General features: G+C 41.9%; 1 protein-coding gene and 1 pseudogene across 8 annotated transcripts in view; one reads left to right on the forward strand and one right to left on the reverse strand.

The window, feature by feature from the left end:
* The window catches only part of TBC1D1 (TBC1 domain family member 1), a 248,435-nt gene that overhangs the window by 116,553 nt on the left and 108,998 nt on the right, over window positions 1–22,884 (forward strand). For all 8 annotated transcript variants that reach the window (XM_008957560.7, XM_003832157.7, XM_008957562.6 and 5 more), the window contains 5 exons: window positions 8,623–9,087; window positions 12,487–12,576; window positions 14,596–14,700; window positions 15,591–15,723; window positions 21,782–21,873. In XM_008957560.7, the coding sequence (XP_008955808.1) occupies window positions 8,623–9,087; window positions 12,487–12,576; window positions 14,596–14,700; window positions 15,591–15,723; window positions 21,782–21,873 (885 nt within the window). The remainder of the gene's footprint in view (window positions 1–8,622; window positions 9,088–12,486; window positions 12,577–14,595; window positions 14,701–15,590; window positions 15,724–21,781; window positions 21,874–22,884) is intronic.
* On the reverse strand, window positions 87–5,963 carry LOC100995520 (small ribosomal subunit protein mS33-like; annotated as a pseudogene).

The raw sequence follows: 22,884 nt of genomic DNA on the forward strand, positions 1-22,884 counted from the left end.
TGCCATGATAGAAAACCGCATTTCCAGAGAAGCACAGTCACCTCTGAGTGACACATTAGACCCGTGTATGAGGCGTTGTGTAGATACTTTGCAAATTACCCGTGTTTTTTGGTCCTATTTCTTTGTCCACTTGTATTGTATGTGATTACAGCCCTTTCTCATTTTACATAGCAGGGAGCAGAGAGGGCATGGGAATAAGGTGCAAGCATTCAAACATGAATTGCAGTTTGGCTGTGGTTGTTAAAAATTTTTGATATGAGCTAAAATTTTATTAAATCTCCTTTTTTATGGAGAAAAAAATAGAATCAGTTTGGAATTCCAGGAGGCTTTGGTGACTTTTTTTTTTATGTATTCATTTCATTACAGAATTAGGTAAACCTTACATTACACAGCCAAGGCCAAAATAATTTTGCACAGTTAAAGTGTGTTCAAGAAACCAGTCACCATTTAACTGGATTAGACTTCAACAAGGAGATGATAACCTCCAAACAACCTTCCTTTAGGAAGATGACATTCCTCCAATATGTGGAAAGACAGTAGATGCATTTTCTTCTCTCTGCCACAGAGGAAGAAATTTTCCCTCTTGAGGGACCAACGCTATTTTTTTTTTTTTTTTTTTTGAGACGGAGTCTTGCTTTGTCACCCAGGCTGGAGTGCAGTGGCACAATCTCGTCTCACTGCAACCTCTGCCTTCCAGGTTCAAGCGATGCTCCTGCCTCAGCCTCCCGAGTAGCTGGGACTACAGGCATGTGCCACCATGCCCGGCTAATTTTTTTGTATTTTTAGTAGAGATGGGGTTTCACCATGTTAGCCAGGATGGGCTCAATCTCCTGACCTTGTGATCCGCCCACCTTGGCCTCCCAAAGTGCTGGGATTACAGGCGTGAGCCACTGCGCCTGGCCCAACACTATTTCTTTTATGCTGCTCTTTTCCCCTCTCCTTTCTTTGGTTTCCCCTTTCCACGAAGCTTCTTTTGTCATCTTTGCTCATCCTTAAAATCCTGATGCTCATCTCTGCAGAATCCAAGAAACCAGAGTGTTCCCATGAGTGTGGAGTAAGTGTTGTCATCTGGATACCCAGTCATAAGTCTCCTTCTTGGCCAAGGGTGGTTCACCAAACAGTGTCACCACTTTCATAGACTTGGAATCAGTCGGCCTGGCGACTTCACCAAATAGCTGAGCACTGAGACGAGACATGCGTAGGGCATATTCTGAAAGAGAAGACATTTCTTGAGTGGCAAGGAACTGGAGTCCCTGGACTTGACTTTCCTCACCCACACCTGGTGACTGGTTTTATTTTAAGAAGGGCGGGGTTTGGTAAATGTTTGGCATCCTATCTGCTTTTACTTTTTATTTTTTTATTTTATTTATTTATTAATTTTTTATTATTATTTTTTGAGACGGAGTCTTGCTGTGTCGCCCAGGCTGGAGTGCAGTGGTGAGATCTCAGCTCACTGCAGCCTTTGCCTCCCGGGTTCAAGCAGTTCTCCTGTCTCAGCCTCCCAAGTAGCTGGGACTACAGGCGCCTGCCACCACGCCTGGTTAATTTTTGTATTTTTAGTAGAGACAGGGTTTCACCTTGTTGGTCAGGCTGGTCTCGAACTCTGACCTCAGATGATCCACCCACCTCAGCCTCCCAAAGTGCTAGGATTACAGGTGTGAACCACTACTCCCTGTCCCTATCTGCTTTTAATAACTTATTTGAAATGCACCCTGTACTGAGATTTTGCATTTCTCTATCCTCTTAACCTCCTTAGTACTTCTGTAGCACTTGCTTTCCACCCTGTTTAGTCATTTATGTGCTGCTTTATTCCCTCTGTCTAGACAGATTCAGTCTTTTTTGTGTTCGCCAGTTTGTTCATCTCTGCGGTAAGCATGGTAGGGATCTGTGCAGTTTGGCTGCCCTTCTTGCTGTTCACAGTTTGCCAAGGGCCTCCATAATGAAATGGACTTGGGTAGGATGGTGCTGTGGGTGGCATGCGGAGGAGGCCTTCCTATGAAGCACTGCCTTCCCTGGGATGTGACAAAGGACAGCTGATGAAGCCAGGCTTCTGGACTCTGGCTGCCCATTAGAACAGCCAGGGTAGGGCACTTTGAAAACTGCGGGAGTGAGGGCCCCATCTCCAAACAAGCTGCTTCATTTAGGTGAGTGGACCTGGACATCAGGGCTTGAAAATACTGGCCATTCCCATGTGCAGGCACATTTGAGTTGAGAATCAGTGCTTTCAGTGAAGGGGCTGGACTTTGAGGACTTATATTCTCATCCAGATCGAATATTCAGTGATTCCATGAAGTCTATCTATATTTATGCTGGCCACCCAACATTTTAAGTTTTAAAAACTATTTTAGAAAACCTACGAAATAATTTCGTATCCTTACAGTGCAATCTTCCTTTTTCTTTCTCACCTCCTCCCACCCTCTTTTAGCTCCTACAGCCATTCGATTACTTCTTTTGTGGTTTCATAGTTTTAAATGTTTGTAGAAAGGTGTTGGTCAGTCAGAAGGTTGTAGTGATCTTTTAAACAATTATTTTGGAGTACAAACTGTGTTTTGTGTTTGCATAGATCATCTCTGTGGGGTTTAAAAGCTACTAACAGCTTATCCAGTTTGCCATTTCAGAACCAGGGAAGCTGAATAATGCTACTTCTGTTTTACATGGGAAGAAAGATCAAGACCCAAAGGACAGAAAGATAAGGCAGAGGGGATGAAAAAGGGGCCCCTGTGTCAGGGGCTAACAGTCATTAGCACTTCACCTATGCCCAGATGCCTCCTCAGCCAGCTAACAGGGACACCTGATCTCTCCTTGAGAAGATGTAACACATTAATCTGACCTGTTGTCTAACTGTAAGCATGAAGTAGGCATTGAGGCATTAGATCACCACAGCGTGAAGCAAAAGAGCCAAGACAGACCACCGCACAGGAGCGGCCTTCTGTGCCTTCGCCCATGTTTGTGTTCTGGCACCTGTCACCTTATATTAGAAATCACATATGCGTGAGCCTCCTAAAGTCAGAGGGAATCACGTCTTACTCATTGTAGGAGGCATATTCAAATCTTCATAATTGAATCTAGTCCTGTCAGGCTGAGCTGCTGCATAATATGAATGTTTACCTGTGTCCTATCTAGATAGCAACTGATGGTATTTTCTGTTTAAATGATTTAAGTAATAGGCACTCATATTTTCTCAAGTGTTTTGCATGAAATTTAAGGCATGTAAGATAGAGTGAGGAAATACTTGGTTTAATTTAGTTTTTACCCCCTTCCTTTATACCTTATGACCAACAAATACAAATAACTGCTTGTCAGTAAAAACAAGCCACAAATCTGTTCCTTCTGGACAATGATTACGTAGCATTTTTTTGTGTGTGAAGTGCTCATTTGAACTCCTTACAATGAGAAAGCATTTCATCTAAGGGAAAAAACACAATGTGTCCGGCCATATTTTTGAAGTCTTAGAATGTGTTACCATCATATAACGGGAAAAATGCTAGAATTTTAAATACACAGTGCTTCAGACTTATTTAATATTTGTTTCTTACTCATTGACAGAAAAAAAAAGCAGCAAATGTAAAGTAAAATGACTTTTTATTCTAAATATTGTTTCAGGAGCTCTTTCCTAAATCCTTGTGAATAAAATTACACTTGCAGTGTATTTATAATCCTTTATAATCCCTAAATCCTTAAAAAGCAAGTTGAGCCAAATGTTTAAATAAGGACTTTATTTACAGAACTGAATATTTCTAATTCTCTTGGGATGTCATTATCTGGCTACATATGAAACAGTATTCACTTATGCATGCTTCAGAAACTTCATACGTTACTGTGCATTTGTTAGTATGTGAACAAAGAAACTTGTTTTGGTTGTGAGCAAAATGCAGATTTACTTTCAAAATTGAGTTTTAGTATAAACTCAAATAGGTTGGCAGAAGAGGAGTTTAATTTTTATGTATCTAAATAAGGCCTGTTTCTTCATTAAAAGAAAATTAAAACCAAGCCCCACACCCTTATTGAATCTGTCCCAATAGGATGCTTTTTGGGTTCTTGTTTGTGCTATAGTTGGTTTTGATTTACTTCGTCTGCAAACAGAAGTGACGTAGATACTATTGCTCCAACAAAACTAAAAAAAGATTTTCACTAAAAGTACCCAGATCATATCAGTGGGAATAAATCCACTGGCCTCAGTGTATTTGCCCTAAAAGGATCTGTGTTTTGCAGTAAATATTGTAATTGTATTTAGACTAAATAAAGTTTTACTTGAGGACATTTTTCAGTTAGGCATGTTTATTTTGGGGGTTTAGTATTGTCTTCCGCCTTATTTATTTTTACTTATCTGTATGAGCCAAAGCTCCAGCCAGCTCTCTCAGCCCTTAGCCTGTTGTAAGTTGCTGACTCCTTTTCTTGAAGATGGAGTGTCCCCTTTCTGGGCATCTCTAACCTCATCCTTGCCTCCCCCCAGGTCCCCATCTTCTCTGCCTGCGATTCCTTAGTTTCTCTACACCTGAAATGTTGGGGTATCCCAGGGGCCTGTCTTGGCACTCCCTTCCTTTACTTTCCCTCCCGGATGTGAGCTGCTCATGTCCAGCTTAGACTCCCTGTCTTGGACTCTAGGCCCACTTACCCAGCTAGATGCCTTTACTTTCAAGTCCTCCTGGTCTTAACATAGACAAAAGCAGAACTCATTGCACTGTCTCCCCAAACCTTCTCCACTCTGCACTCCCTCTGTGAGCTAATGGCACAGTCATCCACACAGAAGCCTAAGCCAGAGCCCTGGGTACCACGCCCCATCTTCAATATCCTCAGCCCCCTATCCAGGTCACCACCAAATCCTGTTGGTCCTGTCTTCCAGAATCTTTCATTCAGCCTTTCTCTCAACCTTCCTCTCAGCCTTCAGTGCTTAGTTCTCAGTTCAGGCTCTCAACATGCCCCATCTCAATTACCGTAAAGGATCCTAATTAAATCTCCTCCTCTGGGCAGGGACTCATTTACATTCATCTCATATTTCTGAATCCCTGGCTCTGGCATCTAGAGATGCCTAGAAAAATGTATAGAAATAAAATGAAGTAAATGACTCAAGTCCTCCATGCAAATAGGTGAGTCCAGCACAGAGGTAGAAGGATAAAGAATTCAGGATTTATCACGAGTGGACATTATGCCTTCATTTTTTAGAAAATAGTGCCTCAGAGGCTGGGCGCAGTGGCTCACGCCTGTAATCCCACCACTTTGGGAGGCTGAGGCGGGTGGATCACCTGAGGTCAGGAGTTCAAGACCAGCCTGACCGACATGGAGAAACCCCATCTCTACCGAAGAAATACAAAATTAGCCGGGTGTGGTGGTGCATGCCTGTAATCCTAGCTACTCGGGAGGCTGAGGCAGGAGAATTGCTTGAACCTAGGGGGCAGAGGTTGCAGTGAGCTGAGATCGCCCCATTGCACTCCAGCCTGGGCAACAAGAGCGAAACTCCATCTCAAAAAAAAAAAAAAAGAAAAAGAAAAAAAGAAAAAACAGTGCCCCAGGTCCATTCTGGTAGAGGGTTTTATAAACTTACACACAGATAGAACCCATTTTTTATTTAGTCTCTTAGTATACTTGACTAACTTAAAGTAATGTTTAAATGGAATTAGGCTTTTTGACTATTTGCAATTTGTTGTTGAAACTATATTTGGCAATATGCCCTTTGCCTTCAAATGTTCTGAAATTGTTAGACCTCATTTATCTCCTTTATATCTGTATTACACATAACTTCTTGGTGCTTCTGAATGACGGGGCACACCTTACCCTGAGCATGAGAACCTTGAGCTTAATTATGCCTGAATACTAAAACTTACCAGAGCAAGGAGAGAGAGACTTTGGTCTTTGACTAAAGTGTGTCTTTTTAAGATTCTGAGTAAAGGATAGGAGAGATTGGTCCTTGGAAAAAAAACTACCACAACCTCGATCGTGACCAAGTTATGAGGTATTCTTCAGTTTCTTCTGACCCTGGGAATCCAGGGGATGGTTAAGTGATCTACTTTGTGTCATCTTTTTGTTTGTACCATTTACTACTGAGTCACCAATAAATTCATGTGACTTCACACATTTTCTCTCTCCTTTGATACATAATGAAAGATATCACTGCTCACTTCAGATGCAGCAGAAGACACAGCATGTAGAAACGTCAGGTATTTTCATAAGCCTCAGAGGACTGAATAAGCTTTGAATTTTCTGTTCAGAGTGGGGTTAGTAATTGGGAAGACTCACATGACTTGATAAAATAATCTTACACACTTGCTTAGAAGAGTGGCAAGGTTCTTGTATAAATTGATTATTTTTGTTTGACAAATGTTCTTTACAGAAATCACTTTTACCAGGAAAATCTTATAAACTCCTTTTTGGAGAGTAACTATGGCTTTTTGTTGTTGTTGTTGTTGTTTTTTGTTTTGAGACAAGGTCTCAGTCACCCAGGCTGGAGTGCAGTGGTACTGTCTTGGCTTACTGCAGCCTCCATCTCCTGGGCTCCAGCAATACTCCTGCCTCAGGAGTAGTGGGGACTGCAGGCACACACCACCTTGGCTGGCTCATTTTTGTATTTTGTATAGAGACGAGGTCTCGCCATTTTGCCCAGGATGGTCTTGAGCTCCTGAGCTCAAGCAATCCGCCTGCCTTGGCCTCCCAAAGTGCTGGGATTACAGGTGTGCACTAACATGCCCAGTCTAACTGTGGCTAAGTTTTTACCAGGCTTCTGTTGTGAACCATTGGCAAAGATGTGAATGAAACCTAGACTTCATGCTCTCTTCTCTCTGTCCTGTCTTCTTTTTATAATTGACCAACAGTTTTTAGGCCTCTGTATGATGTATGATTATTTGGCAGTATAAAAGTGGGCTATAACCAAGCAAATGCTCAGTGCAGACAGATGCTTGACCTGTTGAAATTTTGGCTATTTTGTTTTTTTTGAGACAGTCTTGTGCTGTCACCCAGGCTGGAGTGCAGTGGCACAATCTCGGCTCACTGCAACCTCCGCCTCCCAGGTTCAAGCAATTCTCCTGCCTCGGCCTCCCAAGTAGCTGGGATTACAGGCACCTGCCACCACGCCCAGCTAATTTTTGTATTTTTAGTAGAGACGGGGTTTCACTATGTTGGCTAGGCTGGTCTCAAACTCCTGACCTCCTGATCTGCCCTCCTTGGCCTCCCAAAGTGCTGGGATATTACAGGCATGAGCCACTGTGCCTGGCTGAAATTTTGGCTTTTAAAATCATTTAGGTCTCATCAGGTATCAATTATTTAAAATATAAAACTTTCCTAAAGATCTTTTGACTCTTTGTGTGATAAAATACCTTGAAAGAATAGTCATAATCTTTATGACAGAGAGATCTTTAAGGTGTATTTGATATGAAGTCACAAAGAGAAAAATCTTTCGAGTCATTGGTTTTGGGAATTATGTCATGAACACTGAATATAAGGATACTTTTAAAATTTAAAACCACCTCCTTTACTGTATGTGTTGATCTTTGACCTGAATTGGAAGGGGGATTTTTAAAATTTCTCTATAATGTTGTTAAAAAGACATAGGGCCTGTGGGTATTGGGCCTTAAATTGAATTTTCCTTATATAGAAAAATGGAAAAAATTGGTTTAGGTGTTAGGTCATAACAAAAAGTAGGCCCTTTTGAAGATTAAATTTATGCCTGCCTTGGCCTTGTTTAAATCCATGCCCGGCCACAAATATTAGTGTTGTGGCTGTCCATCATCTGAGCAATTGCACAGCTGTTTCATTCACTGCCGTGCGGATTCATCTTTATGTCTATGCTGCTTTGAAGAACCTTCTCAGAGGTTAATGATGAGAGGATGTAGCAGTAGGGACAACACCGTGGCAGATGAGATCTTTTATTACATTCTTTTAATCATGATTTTCAGCATTAGAAACCAAAAGCTTTATAGTCTCCATGTGAAGAATCCCTGGTGAGCCTGTTTGCTGTGATAATATTAGTCATGGGTTACTCAGTCCTTGATTAAAACCTCCTAGCTTTGTTGACATGCTAGTCACTATTCACCTGCTAGGAAATATAGGACTGAGTTGTCATGGAAGGAAATAATGGTGCTGGGATTTGAATAAATAATTTATGAGATAATTTCAGAGCCTTTGTCTTCTTCATCCCACCATTTATTAAAGAAGACTTTCCAAAGTATACTGCCATGAGATCTAGAATAATTGAGTCATGTTTTGTGAACCACGTTGGAGACAGACTTCTCTGGGAGGCGACAGCTTCTCCAGAGGAGGCCTTTAGCTTTGGAGTGGGACCAGCCTGGGCTTGAATCCAAGGCCTGCTAGGTTGGGCTGTGTGTGTTCCCGGGCTGGTGGTTTAACCTGGCAGGGTGCTGTGGGCATGTAAATCCTCCAGTGCAGCCCTTGGCAGGTAAGAGGTGCTTCATAAGTGTCGTCCCCCTTCTCTTTTCTGTGGAAGCTGTGTGTTCACCTCCCATGGGAAGACATTCCTAGTCCCCTCCCGTGGGCTCCTCCTCCAGTGGGCTCCTCCTCCAGTGCTCCGCAGTGGAGTAGCCAGCGGGGCGTCCCGAAAGAGCATGGTGCATTCATTCCGTGAGTGCCAGCCACACTGCATGGTCCAAATAACACCCCTCCCTCTCTCCTCAGGTGCCTGAGATCATCAGCTCCATCCGTCAGGCGGGGAAGATCGCCCGGCAGGAGGAGCTGCACTGCCCGTCCGAGTTCGACGACACGTTTTCCAAGAAGTTCGAGGTGCTCTTCTGCGGCCGCGTGACGGTGGCGCACAAGAAGGCTCCGCCGGCCCTGATCGACGAGTGCATCGAGAAGTTCAATCACGTCAGCGGCAGCCGGGGGTCTGAGAGCCCCCGCCCCAACCCGCCCCATGCCGCGCCCACAGGGAGCCAGGAGCCTGGGCGCAGGCCCATGCGCAAGTCCTTCTCCCAGCCCGGCCTGCGCTCGCTGGCCTTTAGGAAGGAGCTGCAGGATGGGGGCCTCCGAAGCAGCGGCTTCTTCAGCTCCTTCGAGGAGAGCGACATTGAGAACCACCTCATTAGCGGACACAATATTGTGCAGCCCACAGATATCGAGGAAAATCGAACTATGCTCTTCACGGTAAAATATCACCCAGCTCGTGCACAGCCCCAGTCTGCCATACGCTTTCAAGAGAAAATCTGCTTTATGGAGCGAAGATTCTTAGTCAATTGCTTTTGATTTATGTGTGAATCCATATATTTTCATGCTGAACAATTCTATTCTTAGGATAAGCTCCTTCCTTTAGCCATAAGCCTTTACAGTCATCAGGGAGAAACATGCCCATGTGTAATTTTTATCTCACCCCGTAATTATAAAGACACCTTTTCAGTGTGGAAAGAACAGTGAAAACGTGTAAATGAGACCAGCAGAGAGATTTAAAAAATATATATGAATTTCAGATGATATATTTCAACAGAATCTTTTAGTTGGAAAACACCCTCTCTACTATTAATATTTTTATTTATGAAACATTTACCCTTTGCTAATCAGGAAGAGTGGCTTTGTGAGTGACATTATATTTGAAATTTATACCCAAACTGAAATATTAATTTAGCCAATTGCTTGCTTGCTTTTTTGCTTTTTTTTTTTTTTTTTTTTTTTTAGAAAAAAAGTGTTAAATTGACAGCCAAATGCTAGAAAAGGACTGGACATGGGGGGCTGTCCCAGGTGGGCGGGGTTCCTGGTTCCATGCTGATCTGGGCCCTTCTGAATGGGTGTGCCCTCCCTGGGAGTCCCCTGGGTCTGAACGGATGAGATGTGGAGCTGTCCCGGCAGCGAGCCGGTCTCTGACAATGGAAGAGCTAGTTTCTTCCTTGGCCTTCTCTTTGGCTTAATGCTGACTGACGTTCTGTGGAGAACAAAATTATCTTAAATGTAAAGTCTCCTTCTTGTGTCTAATTCAGGGCACAGGTGAGATGGCCAGGGGGTAAAAAACCAGCTACCTAGGTTAGTGCAGTGTGGATGTGTGCAGGTTTAAAACCAAGGGGGTGCACCCAAGGGTAAATAGGGCTGATGTTTTCATCTTTTGACCATTGATCTAGTGTACCGAAAAGAGTAGTCAGATTTGTGCTTTAATTTGTGATCTGCATCTTTTAAAAAAACTTCCTTGGTGACATTGAGAAAGCTGCTCCCTGCATTTATTTATAAGTACTGACTGTTTGACTGCTGTGCTAACGTCCCTTGCCACATGCTGGAAATGCAGCCGTGAACAAGACAAGTATGTTCTCTGCCCACATGGAATTTAGATTCCAGTAAGGGAGACAGGCAACTGAGTGCACAAATAATTATCTAATTATAATTGTGGTAAATGCCGTGGAGGAGAAGTACAGCATGCCTGAGAGCATTTCTCAGGGTAATCAGGAAAGGCTTCTTTGAGAAAGTGATTTTCACCTAACACAAGGTTTCATTGTGGCCACCTGGGAAGGTCTTCTGGGCTCACAGAGCAGCAGATGAGAAGGCCCTAAAGGCAGGGATGGTGCCTGGTGCCTGGAGAATCCCAGAGGCCTGACTGCCTCCTTTGCTCAGCATTCTTCCCTCGAGTTGTCACGGTCTTACCTCCTCTTGCTTCCTTTAGGTCTCTGCTGAAATGTCGACATGGAGGAATAATCGTATCAGTAAGACCAATAGCAGCCTCACTTCCTGCTTTTTTGCTTTATTTTTCTCCATGGCACTTTTACCATTTGATACAATTACAAATAAACAAGTAAAAGATTTTATGTCCCACATGCCCCCAAGAAGATAGGCTTCAAGAGGGCATGGATTTTCATTTCTCTGTTCACTGCTGTCGTTGGTAGTGCCTAGAGCACAGCTGTTGGGTGAGAAATAATTCCAGATGGCCGCACTGAAAACAAGGAAGGATGGTGCGTAGAGATGGGGCTGGGACTGGAGGCAGCCCCATGAAAGTTGTTTTCATTAGGCACAACTTTATGGGTCTTGGTCAGGGTTTTGTTTTTTATCCTGAAAGGAGTGGGCAGTCACTGCATGCTATAAAACACAGTGTGAAATATCTTTGGCTACAGAGCCAGGATACTTGGGGGAGGGCAAGAGTAGGATGGGGAGGGGAGTGAAGCTGTTGTAGTAGTCCAGGTGAGAGATAGTGGGGTTGTGGTAAGTGCAGTGGGAGTGGAAGGGACAGACATGCAGAAAGTCAAATTAATGGGATGTACAATCCTTTGGATGCCATGGGGAAGGAGAGGGATCTCAGGAGCCCCACCCAACTTTGGATTCTGACTTGCTCTTTACAACCCAGCCATAGCCAAGTAATAATGCCTTGGAGCCTCTCACCTTATGAGATTTTCAAAGGTTATTTTTAAAAATAAGTAAGGACTATCTTCATTATGTAGGTAAAGACAGTGACTTCTAAAGAGACTAAACATACTCCAAATAGATACTTATTCGTTGTTTACAAATAAGGAGGATATTGTGTTGGCTCCTACTCTAGAGAGAGACACAGTCTAATTTAGAAAGATGTTGCATGTTAAAAATGAATTAGTTTTTCATCATCCTTGGTCTCCACAGAAGGACAAGAGTAAAAGGCTACCTGCCACTCTCTGCTGGCTGAAATACAGTTCAGAAACAGTAAGTGTGCAAAAACAATTCAGAATGCAAAGTCCTTGCCCCAAACAGAATGCACGTTTCTTGGGCTCCCTCATTGAGAGTATAATTCCCCTTGACTTACACCCCAGTTTCCAACAAGCTTGTGTATCTGATTTGTATTTTACATCAAAGCGTAAAGAGTTTAGAGGAGGAGATGGGTCTGGGAGTTAAGAGTGGCAGCGTCAGGATGTGACCACTGACTTCTTGGTCCTGAGGAGAAACTAAAGCTGTAGAAACCAACACACACTGAAACCCAAGAAGCTTAGCGCTCCAGAGACGAGGAGTCTAAAAGGCAGCCTTTCACAGCCTGCAGGGGCATGTGCACACAGAGTAGGATGGGTATTGCAACACAGCGGTCTCCTATAATGCGTGTCTATTAGCATGTCCCAAGGCAGTAAGAGGATTGTAATTGATGCTCATACTCTAACTTGAAAAGGTCCGGTCACTAGTGTATGTGAATGCCTCACATGTAATATGTACTAAACAAATGGTAGATTATTTTAACAATAATTTAAAAAGACTTGTCAGTAAAAATCATTCAAAAGTATCTTGGAAGCTTTGAAAGAGTAGATTCTGTTTTCTGGAAGGTTCACTTATGCGGAGACCTCAGTTTTTAGGGGGATGTGTGGATCTTGAGGCCTATTGCTAACTTTTGGATATCTGGTTCTTTCATCTCAAGGAAGATGGCTGTCTTATATAGGTGAAGGCACTAATAGATGTCTCTTATGACCTGAAATCCAGAGGATAAGAGGGAACCTTTGAAATGATTTCTACGATGATAGAGTCAGAATTTTATAGGAGCTTGTCCCTTTTATTCTTTATTTTCATAGGTCATGAAATGAGAAAGTTTGAAAAGCTAGATTTTTTTGTTTGTCTTTTAAGATTGGCCAGTCTGAAGTTTACCTCATCAGTCCTGACACCAAAAAAATAGCATTGGAGAAAAATTTTAAGGAGATATCCTTTTGCTCTCAGGTAAATGGAGATGGGTTTTTTTATTCAGTTGCAATGGAATTTTTAAATGAATTTCTATAATATCTATCATGTAACAAATGCTAAAGGTTACAAGGTGTATGTTTTCTAAGTACTGTACTTGATTTGTGTTTCGCTTTTCTTTCTCCTTTGCTTTGGTATGTTAAGGTAAATTATGAATATAATTTTGAAATTAAGAAATTTGCTCTTAGCAACAGTAATGGACAAAATAGATCTACTTTTAATTTTCTCAGTTATTGGTAGTAATAGTCCACAGTCATGACTTCCAGATGCACATGTGTGTGTCTTTGTGCATATTACACATATATATTTACACATTTCACACAAATATATCTTTTTATTAGATATATTTCTACTTTACAAAAATTTATAACTTTTTTGGGTACCAATTGTCAGTATTCTCCCTTCAAATATAGATAGTGCTTATCTCAGAGTACAGTGTCTACTTGAAAACTTTTTTCTTGATAATCTTCCAGGTGTTTCATAGAGGGATTTTGGAAGAATCTATCAATTAAGATTAGCTGTGCCAGTTTTACTCAGGATCTTCCTAACAAATATGAGATCACTTAAGGTTATATTTGCTTTTTTTTTTAAACTCTGGATTTTTCATTTTCATACTTGATAAAATATGAAAATGTCAGTGTTGATTTATAATGTGATCTACTTAAATATTCAAAAGGGACTTTTCTGCAAAATGTGAAAATAAAGAATGTTCTTTATAGATTGAATAGGGAACCATTTACAAAGAAAAAGCTTTGCTAAATCATATTTCCTTAAGTGGTAGCCTTATGCTTAACTTGCTACTGGAGAAGATTAATTGAGATGGCAAAGCATGTTAATGATTGCTCATTTATTGGGAAATATTTGGCCTGAAAGTGAGATTACCCATAGAGTTTTTAATCCTGATTTGCTGCTATTTCCGTTGAAATATGAATGTTAAATGTTTACATTTTTGTGTGATAGCTTTATAATTTCCTAAAGAGTGTAGTTTACAAGTTTATATGATTACCTGAACATTAAGCTATCAGCACTCACATCTCTGCATGATGATGCTTTCAGAATACATTGATGTATTAATATTTATGGCAGACGTTTTATCTGTATTAAGGTGCCTCTGATAGCTGATGATTTTAAAACACATTTACATATTAATATTTATTAAAAATAGCTCTTATGATACCATGGTAGAGCCTTGGCCTAATATGTTTAAAAGCTCCTCTACTCTGTGTGCATGTAATTTTTGACTCTTTCTTTATTCCAGTTCACTTCAGTATTTACCTACTTATTTTAGGAATACAAATATATTTTAAATATTTTTTTAACCTTTGGGTGTGTATGTGCTTAGTTGTGTTTCTTCATGAATCTCTGGTCTGCCTTTGATTTTTTGAGTGGTTTTTATTCTTTAATACCTATGTCTCAAACAAAACAACAAACAAATACTAAAATGAGCACTAAAACTTGAATTTTCAGATCTTATTTTTCTTATTGTTGTGGGAGTAATCAAAGGAACATTCTAGTAAACCAACTTTATTTGAGATGTTTTTAGACTTTTTGAAATTTTAAAATATCAGAGAAAATAGTAATTTCCTAGTGTTTTTTAAAATTGTGCTGTGTAGGCCAGGCGCAGTCGTTCACGCCTGTAATCCCAGCACTTTGGGAGGCTGAGGTGAGTGGATTACCTGAGGTCAGGAGTTCGAGACCAACATGGTGAAACACCATATCTACTAAAAATACAAAAATTAGCCGGGTGTGGTGGTGCATGCCTGTAATCCCAGCTACTCAGGAGGCTGAGGCACGAGAATCACTTGAACCCTGGAGGCAGAGGTTGCAGTGAGCTGAGATTGTGCCATTGTACTCCAGCCTGGGCAACAAGAGTGAAACTCCATCTCAAAAAGATAATCAAAAGTAAAATAAATTGTGCTGTATAAATCTTGAGGTGCTTTTCTGAGGATGGTGCGTCTTCTGGATACAACTGAACATCTCGTTCTCTCCCTTCGGCAGGGCATCAGACACGTGGACCACTTTGGGTTTATCTGTCGGGAGTCTTCCGGAGGTGGCGGCTTTCATTTTGTCTGTTACGTGTTTCAGTGCACAAATGAGGCTCTGGTGAGAGAGGACAAGCAATTCTTACCTTGGAACCTTCTTTATAAGGAATTTTAGCTCCACTGATTTTTCTGTCCTTAGGGAAAACCAGATAGTCATTGACATATCATTATTTGTCTTTAGTTATTTACTTATGACTATTTAGTAAGCAGCTAATACACATCTGAAGCTTAATTGGGTGTGCATTTTATATTTTTTATTTCTGAAGAACTTGTTCAGTGTCACCTTCTGGTCTAGCATTTTACAATGTCATTTTAGACATCTGATCAAAGGAGTTTGCCTTTTTTCTCAGTAGTTTGTATTTTTAGTTTTTACTGTATCAGTCTGTTCTCACACTGCTAATAAAGACATACCTGACACTGGGTAATTTATAAAGGAAAGAGGTTTAATGGACTCATAGTTCCACATGGCCAGCGAGGCCTCACAATCATGGCGGAAGGTGAAGGAGGAGCAAAGGCACATCTTACATGGCAGCAGGCAGGGCAGCGTGTGCAGGGGAACTGCCCTTTATAAAACCATCAGATCTCGTGAGATTTATTCACTATCATAGAACAGCACAGGAAAGACCCACTCCCATGATTCAGTTACCTCCCACTGGGTCCCTCCCATGACATATGGGAATTATGGGAGCTACAATTCAAGATGAGATTTGGGTGGGGACACAGCCAAACCATATCATTTACCTTACCTGCTTTAAGAGCTTTGAGCATACTTGTAGTATTTTCAGACTGTAATCCTAGCTGTTATTCCAATTATTATCTGTCAACCTGTGAAGAGTAGTACAGAAAACTCTTAAAGCTTAAAAAATCTTTTCCAAAGATTTTCTGACATCTCAGCCCAGCTAATTTCAAATTGACTTTTTGGTGACTACAACTTCTCTTCTCTTTGATTAGGTTGATGAAATTATGATGACCCTGAAACAGGCCTTCACGGTGGCCGCAGTGCAGCAGACAGCTAAGGCGCCAGCCCAGCTGTGCGAGGGCTGCCCCCTGCAAAGCCTGCACAAGCTCTGTGAGAGGATAGAGGGTGAGTAGGGGACCCTTTCCAGCGTGAACACAGTGGGAGTTAAAGGTCCCAGGAGAACTTTAGATGATACTCATCTGTTGGAAGATTCTGCCTAACAGAGGCTTGTATTAGTCACAGGGATTGTAGGTGGACTCTCAGTGTGCAGTGGGTGTCTTCTGTATGTCAGGAATTGTGCCGGATGCTGGTGATACAAAGATAAGAACCCAGAACCCCCTTCTGCCACCTCCCTCCAAGGTATTCTGAGGATGGAGGAGGAGTTAGGGAAACAGGTTACCAAACCGGTTGCCTAGTGTTTATCAAGGTTGTGTGAGTGGTCAGTCATACTGGCCACTGCAGAGATATCTAGAAAGATAAGAACTAAGGAACTTGTACCCGTTTCTCCATTACAAGGTCATTAGTAACGTCTGCTAGTACAGTTTGGATGGAGAGGAGGTAGCAGAAAGCAGGTTGCAGTTGAGGAGCAAATGGGAAGAAATAAAAGAAACGGTGACTATTAGTATTGACCAGTATTTCTAGAAACCTGGCTTAGGGAGAAACTGTAATAAATGTTATGATTTGTAGCTAACGTGTATTGAGTAAGATCTGCCAGGAAGTGTATTAGGTGCTTTCTGTTATCTATTTAATCCTCATCACATTTGTGGGAGGAAAAGGGACTATTTATTTTGCACATATTGCAGATAAGTAAATTGAGGATTAGAGATGTCTAGGAATAAACTAGTGTATCGTGAGCCCATGATTCACCCCAGGCGGTAAAGCCCTGTTACCTGCCACCAACCATTTCCAGGAGAAGGCCATACTGGAGAAAGACCTGGGGATTGCAGCTAACTTTGTCTTTTTCAGAATTGGAGGGTTTGAGTGAATTCAGAGCCCAAGGGGCCAGAGGGGCCAAATGAATCCGAATGGAATGGTGGGGGTTCCTCTTGAACAAGAGTGGGGAGTCCACCTGAGGCAGGAAGTGAGAGTTTCTGTCTCTGTGACTGCAGGGAGGGGCCAGGGGAGAGGACAGAACCAGGTGACAGTGAAAGGGAGTGGTGATATGTTTATCTGAAGGCATCTGGAAGGTGAAGGAGTTTTCACCACTCTGTTCTTGATTTTGTGTTTTTGTTCTGTTTATGGGAGGATTTCTAAAAATTTTTTTGTGACTTGTGGAGGTCACATGATTTAAACAACCCATGCTATTGTGAAAAGAAAACAAAAATTTGATCATTTCTCATGTTTGTAGAATGTTTATTATACACCTGTAATCCCAGCGCTTGGGGAGGCTGAGGCGGGCAGATCACTTCAGGCCAAGAGTTCGAGACCAGCCTGGGCAACATGGTGAAACCCTGTCTCTACAAAATACAAATACATCTCAAATACGTCTCTACTAAATACAAAAATTAGCTGGGTGTGGTGGTGTGTGCCTGTAAGTCCAGCTACTTGGGAGGCTGAGGCAGGAGAATCATTTGAGCCCGGGAGACGGAGGTTGCAGTGAGCCGAGATTGTGCCGTTGTACTCCAGCCTGGGCAACAGAGCGAGATGTCTCAAAAAAAAAAAAAAAAAAGGAATATTTATTATAAGCTATAAGTTTGCAAAGAAAGCATTGTTATTTAGATCCAATTTTCCTTTTTAAAAAAATTATAGTAAAAACATATGTAACACAAAATTTACCATCGTAACCTTTTTGTAAGCATGCCCTTCATTGGCATTAAGTCCATTCACATTGTTGTACAGTCCTCACCACCAGCATCTCCAGAACTTTTTCATTTTCCAAAACTGAAACTCATTAAATGCCAACTCCGCTCCTTCTCAGCCTCTGGCAACATCTGTTCTGTTTCTAGGTAACTTCATATAAGCAAAGTCATAAAATATTTATCTTCTTGTTTCTGGTTTATTTCACTTAGCATAATGTTTTCCAGATTCACGTGTATTGTAGCGTTGTCTGAATTTCATTCCTTTTTAAGGCTGAATGGTATTCCATTCCAAAAGTGTGTCCACATTTTGTTGATCCATTTACTCGTCCATGGACATTTGGGTTCCTTCCCCCTTTTGACTGTTGTACTAATAATGCTGCTATGAATGCTGACGTGCAAATATCTGTTGAAGTTCCTGCTTTCAATTCTTTCGGTTATATATCCAGAAATGAAATTGCTAGGGTATGTGGTAATTTTATGTTTAATTTTTTTGAGGAACTGCCGTATGGTACCACAGTGGCCACACCATTTTACAATCCCACTGGCAGTGGGTAAGGACCCCCGTTCCTTTACGTCCTCGCAAGATTTGCTACTTTCTGTTTTTGTTTTGTTTTGTTTTTGATGAAAGCCATCCAGATAGATGTGAAGTGGTATCTGGTTTCCCTTTTTAAATGAGATAAATTAACAATTGACATCTTAAGGTCTGGGAAGGGTCATTTGTAGCATTACAGTGCTCTTTAAAATGAAGAAACATGATTAATATATTCAACTGTGTTTTCCACGTTGTTACTATTTGCTGACATTATACAAAATATATCTGGGAACAAGAAAATGTTTGCTTTAACTAGAGTTCCCAACTGAGAGGATCACTAACCCTTTCCTTAGTGGTTGTCAAGATAAGGTAAATGATGATAGAAATGCCCCTTAAGAGCTTATTAAAAAGCCAGCAGTGACTTTGGCCTTGAAGATAAAGCAGATCACGATCTGCGGGAACTGGAATGCTTCCAGAGCTCCCCTTGATAAATCTTTCTTTGGTCTGGCTTAGTTTTGAGAAAGTTACAGCTGAAAAGTTTGATCAGGGTAGGGATTTTGCTGCCGTCGTTTTGGAATTAATCATTTGATCCATCTTTCACCTGATAAAATCCAACCAAGGCACAAAACTCTACTAACATGAGAACATTCTTAAATAGTGCAATTAGAAGTCTGGTGGGGGTATGTTTTACCTACATGATGGAACTCATTTCTAAAAGTGTAGAAGAAGTGCATTGTTAGTAGAAGAAGTGCTAGTTATTACATAAACAGTTTTAGGGTTCCTTGCTTTTTGTTATTGTATTCCTAATAAGTAGAATGAAATGGCTTGTTAAAACTCATTGTATGTTGGTGTAAAAGTAGTTCTAGCAGGAAGTTATATGGTCTGATCAAGAACTCTGTAAAACTGTGGAGAGGATTAGTGATGTGGCCACACAAAGAAAGACTTAAAAGACTATGTTTTCTTAATCAGTAAGTGTAGTTAAGTCATCCCCCAGAATCTATAAGATAGAATCAATAACGCTGTTGATGTTGATTAGCTGCACTCTGCTCTAATTGCAACATATCAGAAGTGCAGCTCTACCCAGTTCTGTATTTGAACCATATACAACTCAGTGGTATTTATATAGCTTTTGCTTATTTTAAAAGAGGAGCATTCATTAAAAAAAATAGTTGAACTGAGATTTTCTTTTGCTCTCAGAGCAAATTTTCCTTCAGTAAAACACAGCCATTCATCACCGCTCTCTCTAACAAGGGCCGTTTCTGCACCGCCAGGGAGGCGGCCTCACTGACCAGAGGAGCCAGGAGGGGTTGTAGTTTGGAAACTCTCTTGATGCTGGTTACCTTTTCTGCTTCGGTCCTGGCTTCCCATTCCCTCCATAAGCCATTTTGGCATCACCTGGGCCTCTCTGAGGAGATGCGTTCAGTGGGGAACTGAAGGGTGCTTTCAGTGGGTGTACAGAAACCACCCAGGAGGGGCTAGCTGTGTGAGAATCCCTGGGGGAGGAACTCGGACCTAGGCGGGCCGGCTATTTAGAGATGGGACCAGAAGGACCTCATGAATTAGGCATCCTGCAGACAGGGTGAAATTGCCCAGAGGATTGCTTCATAGCTGCCGAAGCGAAGAATAAGCTGCATTTCGTGATTTCACCTGAGATTGGCAGAGTGTCGAGTTAGTCTAACTCTTCTTAAGCCTTGGGGTTTATTCTCCACATCTGAATGTTTCATGAAACAATATCGTTTTTCCAAAATATGATACTTCGGCTGTCAGAGATGTCCTTCATATGTGGGGGGGATTTTTAGTGCATGATGACTTAGTGCTTATTTGATTCATAAATCTTAACTCTGTTTCGCTTCGGCATTTAAGTAGTTGATACAGTAAAGCCTTGTCTGTTTCCCTGGCTTCATGTGACCTGACAGCTTGCTGAAAGAGTGACTGCATTGCACTTTGACAAAGGCGCCATCCTTCCTGCACTTTAACCCACCTCTAAGCTTGCTCTTGTATTGCAGCCACCTGAGTGTCAGGCGACTTGGCTCTGCTAGTCAGGGAGGGCAGTGGAGCAGTTAAGGGTTTGGTTGCTGGAGGCAACTTACTTAGCTGATGACCTTGGACAAAATACTTCGATGTGCCTCAGTTTCTTCAGGTGGGCATTGAGATTACTTAAAATAAAAAGGCCCATTTCTAATATTCATTTTAGGGTGAAATGAATAATGCACATAAAGTGTTAAGTGAAGTGGCATAGTAGCAGTCACTTAAATATTATTTCTGTGGTGGCTTCAGGGTTTTCCTGGGTTAAGAAAAAGGGAAAAAGAATGTCTTTCTGGAAGCAGAGATGGCTGCAACAGTGTGATAGGAGCAGCCACCTCTGCCACAGTCCCAGCCTACTTAGAGGTTGTGGGCTCTGCCTCAGCTGCTGTGGGAGGGGAGGAGCCGTGGCTTTGGGCAGGCTTGGCTGCCGATGGGCCTCCTGGGCCTTTCACAAGTCACCTGGCTTCTCTGGGCATCAGCAAATCCATCTGTAAAATGAAGGCATGGTTTCCAAGTCCCTGGCTCAGCAGATTTCCCTCCCGGCCATCCGTAGTGATGTAGGTGCCTCGCACACTGTTCTCCAGCCCAGAGCCTTGGCCAAGCCTCTGCTTCAGGGCCACCCTGGTAGGATGAGAAGAGAGTGCCAGGTGGGTGAGGCGAGAGCTGCCCTTGGAAGAAAAATAACCCATGCTTTTTTTTTCTTTTCATGGCAGTTGGGTCAGCATATCCTTTCATTATCAACCTTCTCATCATGTGTGACATTTATCTCTGGATACCAAGAAAAGGCAGTGCAGGCTCTAAGCCGTATTTGTGTGGGGAAGGAACTTCTTGAAATATCGGGTTCTAATGGGTACTAAAATTATGTAATGACTTTATTTTTATAACTTTTCCTCAAAACTCTTTGTAACATAAATGTAATGTTAATGAAGTTATTAATAAGCATGTGGTGGTATAAGAAAAATTGTTAGCCACATGCATCAATTTTCCGTGATGGGAACCTGGTATGCAAGAGAAATGTGGATCAGTTTTCCAACAGAATAGGAGTTGTTTTTTCCTAAGAAAAAGTTGTCAGGTTTACATATCAACACAAGAATTTATCATTTTCTGAGGAGAAGGTTCTGATTACGTGAGGTGTTTTAACATGGAGAAAGTAATTTGGAGCCACACAAACCTGAGGTAGAGTCCAAATTATTGGTCTGTGGAATGATGTAAGCTCTCTGGGTCTTAGTTTTCTTAGCTGTAAACTGGGGATAATAGCATCCTCTTCATCAGATTGTTTTGAGAATTAAATGGTGCAAGCTTAATGCCTGTTATACAGTGTCTAGCACATCAGAGCTCAGAAGATGATGACAAAGATAACAGTGACACTATTATCGATGAAAATTTCCACGCCAAGCACAGTGGCTCACGCCTGTAATCCCAGCACTTTAGGAGGCTGAGGTGGGCGTGTTGCTTGAGCTCAAGAGTTCGAGACCAGCCTGGGCAACATGGCGAAACCTTGTCTCTACTAAAAATACAAAAATTAGCTGGGCATGGTGGCATGCACCTGTAGTCCCAGGTACTGGGGAGGCTGAAGTGGGAGGATTGCTTGACCCTGGGAGGTTGAGACTCGCATAATCAGTGAGCCGTGATTGCACCACTGCAATCCAGCCTGGGTGACAGAGTGGGATTCCATGTCAAAAAAAAAATAAAAATTTTTTTTTTTCATAAAACCTTGGAAGTCTGAAGTGGAAGAGAATGTGAAGGGGATGTGTGTGGAAGAGGTTAACTCCCTATCTCACAACTTTTATATAGAGTTTTTTCATGCCTCTCTTTTTTCTCTTAATAGGAATGAATTCTTCCAAAACAAAACTAGAACTGCAAAAGCACCTGACGACATTAACCAATCAGGAGCAGGCGACTATTTTTGAAGAGGTTCAGGTACAGTACAGTTGCTAATTTCTAGAAGGAAAGAAAAGGCAGGCAGCTTACCTGGGAAATGCTATGTGTACAAAATAGCAAACCAGTGTTGTCCCAACCTGGGGGAAGGTGCCTTGAGTTCGTCTTGGTTTCAGGGGTGACCAATCTTTTGGCTTCCCTGGTCCACATTGGAAGAAGAAGGATTGTCCTGGACCACACATAAAAGACACGATAGCTGATGAGCTGCTAAAAAAAAAAAAAAAAAAAAAAAACAGCAAAAAAAATATCTCATAATGGTTTTTGTTTGTTTGTTTGTTTTTTTGACAGAGTCTTGCTCTGTTTCCCAGGCTGGAGTGCAGTGGCATGATCTGGGCTCACTGCAGTCTCTGCCTCCCAGGTTCAAGTGATTCTTCTGCCTCAGCTTCCTGAGTAGCTGGGATTACAGGAGCACGCCACCACGCCTGGCTAATTTTTGTATTTTTAGTAGAGACAGGCTTTCACCATGTTGGTCAGGCTGTTCTCGAACTCCTGACCTCATGATCTGCCCGCCTTGGCCTCCCAAAGTGCTGGGATTACAGGCGTGAGCCACCACGCCCAGCCCAAAATCTCATAATGCTTTAAGAAAGTTTATGAATTTGTGTTGGGCTACATTCAGAGCCGCCCTGGGCCACATGTTGGACATGCTTGGCTTAAGCTTTCACAGTCTCATAGAGTGTCCAGGTCAGAATTGCAGATTCCCATCAGGCCTTAGCTTAGATAGTAAAACTAAATGAAACAGGCAAGCCTCTTCCTTAAACAAGTGTTAGAATAAGAGAGAGGAAATTATAAAATGGAAAGCGCCTCAGGCTGGGAGACAGAAGGTCCGGCCTCTGGTCCGCATGCACTCATCTGTTCCCTGGGAAACCTCTGCCCGCCCCTTCCCGCTTAGGATTTCAGACCTAAGTGTGGGAGTCGAATGAGACAATGTTTGGTACATGAACTTGAACAGAATTCCTTCTTTCCCCTGACACCTTTTTTTTTCATTTTTGAAAA

This window comes from Pan paniscus, chromosome 3 (genome assembly GCF_029289425.2).
Source record: "Pan paniscus chromosome 3, NHGRI_mPanPan1-v2.0_pri, whole genome shotgun sequence".
NCBI classification, from domain to species: Eukaryota; Metazoa; Chordata; class Mammalia; order Primates; family Hominidae; genus Pan; species Pan paniscus.